The following is an 8,602-nucleotide window of genomic DNA, read 5'->3' as shown; positions in this document are numbered from 1 at the left end:
CCAAAATGGGTCACAGCGACCACCATCTACTGTCGGTAATACACTGACTGCTTCAGTACCTTACACAACCCCACTTCAAAAAACCCAAAGTATCCCTTTAACACACAGACATGACATCTTCTAACTCTGCAACAAAGTGAATAAGCGTGCCTCCCAAACTATTCCTTTAACCTCATCACTGACTGAAAGATAATCATTTCGCTTACAATACAGGGTACTTGTACCTGCTTAGATGAGTTTTTTGTGGTAGACAGATCTGCAGAGGGGACAGGATGGTCTGCCCTCTACTGTAAAGGCCTCAAAGGCCTCCAGGCAGAGCTGGTGGAAGAGGTGGGAGCAGGACAGAAGCACAGTGCGCCTGTGTTGTCCATGGCTCGGTGGATCTGCTGCTGTTGGAGGGCTCGGGCTGTGCAGTGCAGTCAGGCAGATGGGGCAGTCCCAGGCTCCTCTCTGGATAACCTGCCGGTGGAGAAAACAGCATAAGTCCTTTGACTAACTTATGAATTTACACCAACCAATGTATAGTGGGAGGAAACTGTTGCATGTTGACTAATATCAGTGACTTTATTCCTGCTGCTGCCATTTCATCATAAAGAACCTAATCTGTTGGCAACTGGCTGACAGGTTTGATCGGACAAAAGGTGATAACATGTTTATCAGTGATCCTTATGAAAACAAAGCAACACACGCACAGCTCTGCCAATGATTAACCTGAGACGGCTTCCTGTATTTAGGGGCCGACCTGCCCCGCCGTTAAATGTTTCATAACGAGCTGCACTCTGCTTTATAGAGTTTGCACCCGTGAAAAAGGTGCAAGGTATGTGTTGAAAGCACATTCACTGCTTGATACTCCATGTCAAGGCTGAGCCACTCCTGCCTTGTGCTCAACCTTTTCACACCAGATAAAGAAGAAGAAGAAGAAGAAAAAAAGACATCTTCTTTGCACACACCGCACCCCACCCCCCCATGGAAAACGGTCCCGGTTGCGATGAAAGCCAACAATGGAGCCTTATGGAACAGCAAATCTTAATGTCTTTTCAATTCCTCCGCAGCAGTCCAGGCGATGAAAAGCCTGCCGTGCATTATCAGACTGGCTCATGTTTTTTGTAAACACGGAGGATTATTAGCCTACCCGCTGCCATTCACTTAGTAAAGTGAATGATCACCTCTGGAGAGATGTGTACTTTCTATCCAGCAGCTGTGATGCTGTCGTCCCCATGCAAGTGTTAACATGTCAAGAGAAAGGCAAGGCAGGGAGAGGAAGAATCAGACTAGGGTTAGATATTTTCACGGGGGCTTGCTAGAGGACAGAAGCGGCTTCGGGTCGAGCTTCTCGCTCCTGACCTGCCTCTGTATTCGGTCCCAGTCGTTCTGCCGAGGTTCGGAGACGTGCTTTCTCTCCAGCTGCTGGAACACTCGTCTGCTTGCTGACAGCGAGCGGTTGATATCACTCAGAAAAGCCTCCGTGTCGGTGTGACAGTATCGGACAAAGCTGTCATTCAACTCCTGCAACTAATTAGAAAAACCATTTTAGTGGCACAAAGGAGGCATGTTTCATTCAGATACACAATAGAGTCGTGTTGTCGGCGAAGGCTAATTGTGTGTGTGTATTGTAATGGCTGAGGCATGCTGACAGGGCGCAGTTGTTAAACAGCCAGATCAATACAGTCACGTCTCCAACTAGCATGGAGGATTAATGGAAACCAGTAAAAAGAGGAAGATAGTGCTGGGAAACACACGCATCCCTGACACTTTCTCTGTCTGGGTATTTTATAAATTGGTCATTTTAAGATGAAGGATATTCAAATTTGATTTCTTTTAGAGCATTAAATGAAGCATTTCCACACCGGGATGCCATCCCAGCAGAGCGAAGAAGGCTTTCAAACAGCATTTACAGAAAATACAACTGAACAGCTAACTGAATGAATAAAACATAATAAAAACAAACACCTCTGACATTTTAAAAACAGTCTGGCTTTGGTATTCTTTCTGAGGCGGGCTGGTATCGGACATTCGGGTTTGTGCCTGCTTGTCTTTCTGTTTCTAAGATGTAAATTTCATGCATCTGCCCGCTCACCTCCTCCATTCAAACTGACCGATTTCACCAGACTTCTTTCAGTGTCTGTCCTCCTAGAACTCATCTGTCTCCTCCCATTTACAGCAGCTGTTGCTAAGCAACAATTAATGCCTGCATATGCATGTTTATATCCAACACATGCTCGGTCGTCAGCGAATAAGATATTTATATGCGTAAGTTTCAGCAGCACTATCCATTTGACCAATTAACATGCATTACTGCACAGAACAAAGAAACATCTTCACAATTAAACGACGACAGACAAGCATCCCCATCACAGCTGAGCAAGCTGCATCCACCGATGGAAGACCATGAGATGTGGGTGAAAGGTCTGGAAAAATTAACCAAGCAAACTGAGCCTTGTGATAAGATTTTTTCGAGTTTTGTCTGACCAAAGATATTCAGTTCACCGTCTCATAAGACAGAGAGAAGATGTAAAAACCTCCCAGCTGAAAAGCTTAAACCAGGGACCGTTTGAGACGTTACTTCAGTTAATTGATTAGCAAAATTCCCTGTCATTAGACTAATCTCTACATTAATGTGTTGCGCCACATCTGGGAAAAGTGCTGTAATTACTGCAACATGTCACGAAGAGTAGCATTAACCTCAGCACCTGCTTGCACACATGTGCATGTTTTCTCTGCCTGTTACTCACCTACACACACACACACACACACACACACAAATACAAACCCCATCCCTTGGCCTGTCACAGTGACATCAGAATTGCTTTACAGCTAGGCTTTTATCACTAATTAAACAACTGTTGACCATTCGGATGGAGGGTTTTATGAGCCTGGCTGACTTTTCAACAGTCAAGGCAAACAGTACAGCCTCTGGTGAACTTTGCCTTGCTCCACAGGAGATGCAGACGGGAGAGGACGCACAGGGGGAAGAGGAGGAGGTGGAGGACAGAGGCGTTATCTCACAGCAATCCATCTAAATGTCGGTAGTGTCCCCCTTAATGTGTTGACTCAGGGTCGGACCTCCGAAGTGAATAAAAATTGAAAGCTGGGCATCAGGATCAGCTGATAAGATTTCTGAAACTGATCTGATACGTGGAGGGTATTTTTCTCCGGCGAGCACCTGTAGCTTCATGGTACAAAGATGCTTTATTGCCTCCTGCTATCAGGAGGAAAACTGAAAGAATACGTTTCTCCGTCTCACACAGGTTCCAGCCCAGCACTAACATGCCTGTTTGCATTACAGTCAGCTAAGCAAATAAGTCTTCCCCTTGAAAATCAAGTCAATCAGACCTGTCAGCGCTGTGCTGCGCAGCTCAAAGCTCTTGAAGATCATCCTCAGTGTGACAAAAGACACGAGACAATCTCATGACCACCCACAACCACTGATTCACACAACTTGAATGTAAAGTGGCTGACAGCGTCTATGACTCCATCCTAAGGGAGGGCGTGTGGACCCGGACATGGCCTAATGTGTTAGAACACAGTTAACTGGCTCAGTAAATGCTATGTCTTTGTTTACGTGACATGTTAAAGGCACGGTTTATAGGGGAGATGATAGAGACTGACAGGGGGATGGGTAGGACACTCCGACCCTTGCAACCCATTATGAGTGTGGCCCTCATGCGTTTGTCACTTTTGCTTAATCAGCCTCTTTGAAGTGCGGGAGCACTCTGCATGATTACAACACTGCACACAGAAATAAACAGAGCCTGTTCTTAAAGACTTGGGACGTTCACTACACGTGTTGGAGCTATGACTATTTTAAAGCAGGGTCATCACATGAATTTGAATGAGAAATTACTCTGTTGTGGTGACCAGTGTCGTGTTTGGTCATCCAAGGCCTCAGTTGGGGGAGGTTCACTAGGTGGCAATGTTCCCTTTTCCTGAGAACCAACATGAAGGCAACACAGCTTCAGAGTCAAACAACCCCATCCGCTGGCTGCTCCTGAGGCCACTTCAATAATCCGTCCATCAAGTCCAGTCGCTGCATGATTTATAACTTTCAAATGGGACGAGAGAACAAAGTCTGAAATGACAACCCGCGTCAGGTATTCAAAGAGTCCGGTCAACCTCACCTCTTCACCCTTTCCCATCCAACCCAGTAACGGAGCTACACACACCAAACATACATAGATAGATGAATGAATAGCAGACCCAAACATGCACAGGAGACATCATTGTGTTGACCCTGGAATGTCCAGACTGTTTGACTAAAACACAAACTCTCTCCACATCAGTGGACAAACAGTGTATGATTCACAAAGCATCAAAGGAGCTTGAGAGGGTGAGAGCGGGTGAAGAGGTGTGTGTGTGTGTGTGTGTGTGTGTGTGTGTGTGTGTGTGTGTGTGTGTGTGTGTGTGTGTGTGTGTGTGTGTGTGTGTGTGTGTGTGTGTATCTAGGTAAGCAGTGGGGTCAGCGAGTCCCTGAAACCCAAGTATCAATCCTCAAGATGTGATCTTTGCCATAGGCTTCGACTAAACCGTCTGAAAATATGAGGGTGAAGTGTCGGGAAAAAAGAGACGTGAGGAGACAGATGATAGGCAATGTGACTTTGTGCATGTTCAGTGAATCTGTACAATCTCCTGATGAATCACAACAGATTTTAAGTCCAAACTCACCCTTGCTTCAAAGAATTTGCGTCGTAGCCGTTTGTCTTTTGGGCAGATGGATTTTCTCAGTGTTCTGTACCTTTTTCGAGCAGCATAGCCTCGCCAGCATGCTTGAATTCTACACGCATTCAAAGAGAACAAAGAAATAATCATCACATCACCTGAGAGGATGCTCTCCAAACTCTTCGAAAGCCAAGAGTCAATTGTTCTGCAGATTTGAAGAAGAACACACTATTTCTTGATTAGCTTCTTGGTAAGGCTAACTACTGAAAATGAGATGATATCATGTAAAACCTCATCTAAACTTGAACAGCTGTATGCTGATCATGTAGTTTGAAAGTCTTGTATTGGCTGAACAACTGCTTCACTTACACCACACGTTAAAAACAAATATTTCATACATAAAACATATTTCAGCGTTTGAGGATGTTTTTTTCTTCAGCACTATGTAAGTATTTCATACATTTCTTTTTTTATTATTATTATTTCTGGCTCAGCACCTGGTGGCACACTGGTGTCTGAAGAGGCGAGCTGCATCGTGGATCACCCGTGTCTCATACTGCTCCTTTCTGCACATTGGGCAGCACTTCCTCCCAGAAAACCTCTCAAAGGCCTGCAAACATGCTTTGTGGAAAACATGAGAACAAGAGAGCAGGACCTGAAAACAAACAGTGACATAGTCTGCTTAGTATATGTGAAATAAAAACTGTATCATACAGCTACACCGATTTTAAGAGTTTGGATTTCACAGGTTTCTTGGGTTGTTTCCAGGGGATGCTGCTGTATTGGTTTTCAGGTTTTCTTTAAGTGCTCAGGAAAGCTCTCATACAGCACGCAGTCTGTGCACATGTGGTGTGTGTGTCTGAGCCTTAAGCCATGCTAAATCTGTGTGTCCTCATGCACGTATGTGAATGTGCGTATCTGCTTTTAAGTGTTATTTGCTGAGAGGATAGAGGGAGTCAGCATGACCCCCCGTGGGCCTACTGAGACCTGGACTATAGCCTCTTCTACCTGTGAGAGGGACTCTTTTATCGTCTGAAAGGACACAGCCACAGCTATGGGGCTTGGCACACAAACCAGTTTACTCAGATCTCTAGAGGGCAGGGGGGAGGCATATTGATTTCCCATTGTTTTTGGCCTGACCAACACACTCCATCACCAGTGAAAGGGCCCCCTGCAGTGTACAATTTCCAGGAGCTCGACAAGCCATTAGACCACAGAGAAATTTCCCTTCTCACAGTGCTTCAAGGCTACAAGCTGGAGTTTGTGGACAGACACACAATACAGAAATGGGATAAAAATTTAATGGAAAGAAAAGAAACCTTTTCTTTTTAAATTCCCTCACTGGTATTAAAAGAGAAGCAAATATTTCAGAACAACCGCTGCTGTAAGCATTTTTAATTGTCATATTAATGCTTCAAGGCAACACAAGAATGTGGAACACAAATGCATTGTTACAATATGAAGGCTTGCAGGAAAATGCCAAATCAACAAAGATTTCCTCTTGTCACTTTCCCTTGTTAGCAGGCTCTAATTAACTTTTTTCTTTTTTTCCCCCCTGAGTCAAACTAATATTTACACGTGCATCTATGGCAACTGTGCTTTGTGAGGCCGCCCATTCTAGTCCCGCATTCTTGAGGAGATTGGCATCTTAAAAGGGGATCGGAAAGGTGTAAAAGACTGAATGACCCTCACAGTAACACACTGATTGCTACATCATCACGTCACAGTTGAGTTCCAAGGCAGTATGGGTAAATTTGTACAGTTGTCTACACAGATTAGAACATACAGGAACTGAGAGGGGGGCTTCGTGTGTATGTGTGCGTGCGCCCACGTGTGTATATGGAAACACAGGTATCACCGAGGACAGACAGAACATTGGAAACGTGAAAAAAAGGAAAGCAGGCGCTCTCTCACAGAGTATTAACAGTAGCTACTGTGTTGGGGGAATACCTGAGGCTGAAGGAGAAACTCCTCCCTGCATATTGCACAGGGCTGAGCTGATTCCCCCTGCTGAACAGACCTCGCCTTGACGTGTGTCCATTCGTCCTCTGTCAGTCTTCCTGCAGGGGAGGCCACTAAACCCAACTTCTGAGCTAAAAGAAATAAGAAAAAATGCTGGTTAAATATTCACCAGTCACATAAAGTCTCTTCCCAGAGCGTTCGCTTTACCTAAAGATAAAGGCCGTGGAGCAGAGTCAAGCACATATTCTCTCTCCTCTTGCTGATCTTGTCTTTGCAGACCCCTTTCTTCCTGTCTTCCTCTTGTTTGAGGATTTTTGGGTGCTCTTCTTTTGCATCTCAGCAAAGGGTCAGAAAGTGAGAAGTCAGGGTGCAGCAGGCTGCGTGTGATGTGGTCCTGAAAGGCAACTGAGGTGATCACCAACTTGTTGCAAGCTTTAGATGTCAAGCCCTGTAAAAATATGACATAAATGCTCATCACTGCACTTATATTAAGTGTTGCATGGCAAAACTTTATAACCCTGGCAAAGTAGGAAATGTAGACTTTATATTTATAACGGGATAAGCAATAAATACACGTAAATGCATTCTGACAAACGCTGTCTAGACCAAATAATAGCGAAAAGCAGGAACAAATCACTGCATGGCCAAATGGAAAATGTTATAATTGCCAAAGATAATTCACTAATGCAGCAACGAGTGTGTGAAAGAAACTACTTTTTAAAACCGACACAAAGTGCTGGGCAACACTATATCCTCCGGTCGTTTTCAATGTAAACTGAACCGAAACGGAGCTCGGTTCACACAGGTGTTTGCTAACTATCTCATTAAGCTAGCAGGTGCCTAACAGGCAACGTAACAACTTAACTTCGTCCTACTAACGACGTTTCAAGCCCCCTATAACAAAGAATAAAGGGTAAATGTACGTGTAAGGCGAAACTCCCAAGATTTATCTACCACAGCTTTTCAAATTAGCACATTTAATTAATCAACAACTTAACAAAACGGGGTGAACAGCAGCTAAAATCCAAACCTTACGCATTGCCATCCTATCACCACAGTGTTTGAGCAGTTACCAGGTAACCAGTCCATGTCCCGCCTCCTCCCTACGCATGCCTCATCGGTGCATCTGATTGGCTGAGCTGAGACCTTTGGTTTAGCTGATTGGTTATTGTTTCCAATTTAAAAACAGCATACATTCAATTGTATGAAAAATCAATTAATGGCGTAATACGTCAAAACTCCTATTTGCGTTTCAAAGTTCGTCTGTGTTTTAAATTATGTTTGAAGTATGTTGAAGTATGTTTATATTTATTCACATATGAAAAAACAAAATATGTTAGAATGGGGTTACAAGGGGTATAAGCCACAGAGAAAACAAATGAGTGATATCTTACATAACCTACTCAAGTGAACTAAAACTCACAATCAAAGAGGAAAAAAGCATGACTGCATCCCTCCTCAGAACAGGTTTGAGGTATTTGTACTTACTTTAGTACTTCCATCTGATGAGATATTACAAACAGTTGTAGATTTAATACCCAACAATATTCAGAAATGTTAGAATTTCATTTAAATGCTGCTTACACCTTCACACATTAGTAATAATAATCAAATACCATTCTGTTGCATAATTCATTCTTTTACCATTGATATGTGAACACATGTATTGATGAAACTTTTATTTTAACCCTGCTGTTCCGGGGTCAGATTCAGGCTATTTCTTGAGGCACTAGTCCCAACAAGAACAGCAGAGTAACTTGGTTCAGCGAATGGCAGGCCATGTCTGTGTTATCTTTTACTTGTATTTCTATACTGTTGTACAGCTATTCTTTTTTCACTGAAATAAAAGATCTGAATACTTCTTCCACCACTGCTCAAAGTTTTCTATGTCTATCACCTTCTATCACCATACAAAGACAATTTTGCTCTTTGAAAACTATGTGCTGTGTCTCAATCTCACTAATGATTATTTTATTGTCAGGGA

The 8,602-nt window shown here is 43.5% G+C and overlaps 1 protein-coding gene across 1 annotated transcript; it reads right to left on the bottom strand.

Moving 5' to 3' along the window:
- Positions 1-228: 228 nt before the first annotated feature.
- On the bottom strand, positions 229-7,663 carry rnf32 (ring finger protein 32). The gene is made up of 7 exons (XM_070985908.1): positions 7,649-7,663; positions 6,826-7,066; positions 6,607-6,749; positions 5,154-5,311; positions 4,663-4,771; positions 1,345-1,512; positions 229-459 (listed from the first exon to the last, which is right to left on the bottom strand). The coding sequence occupies exons 1-7, from the start codon at positions 7,661-7,663 to the stop codon at positions 229-231; spliced, it is 1,065 nt and encodes a 354-aa protein (XP_070842009.1).
- Positions 7,664-8,602: the final 939 nt, after the last annotated feature.

This window comes from Chaetodon trifascialis, chromosome 18, assembly GCF_039877785.1.
Source record: "Chaetodon trifascialis isolate fChaTrf1 chromosome 18, fChaTrf1.hap1, whole genome shotgun sequence".
NCBI lineage: Eukaryota > Metazoa > Chordata > Actinopteri > Chaetodontiformes > Chaetodontidae > Chaetodon > Chaetodon trifascialis.
Note: the sequence above shows the minus strand (reverse complement) of the source record. Positions and strands in the feature narration are given on the sequence as shown.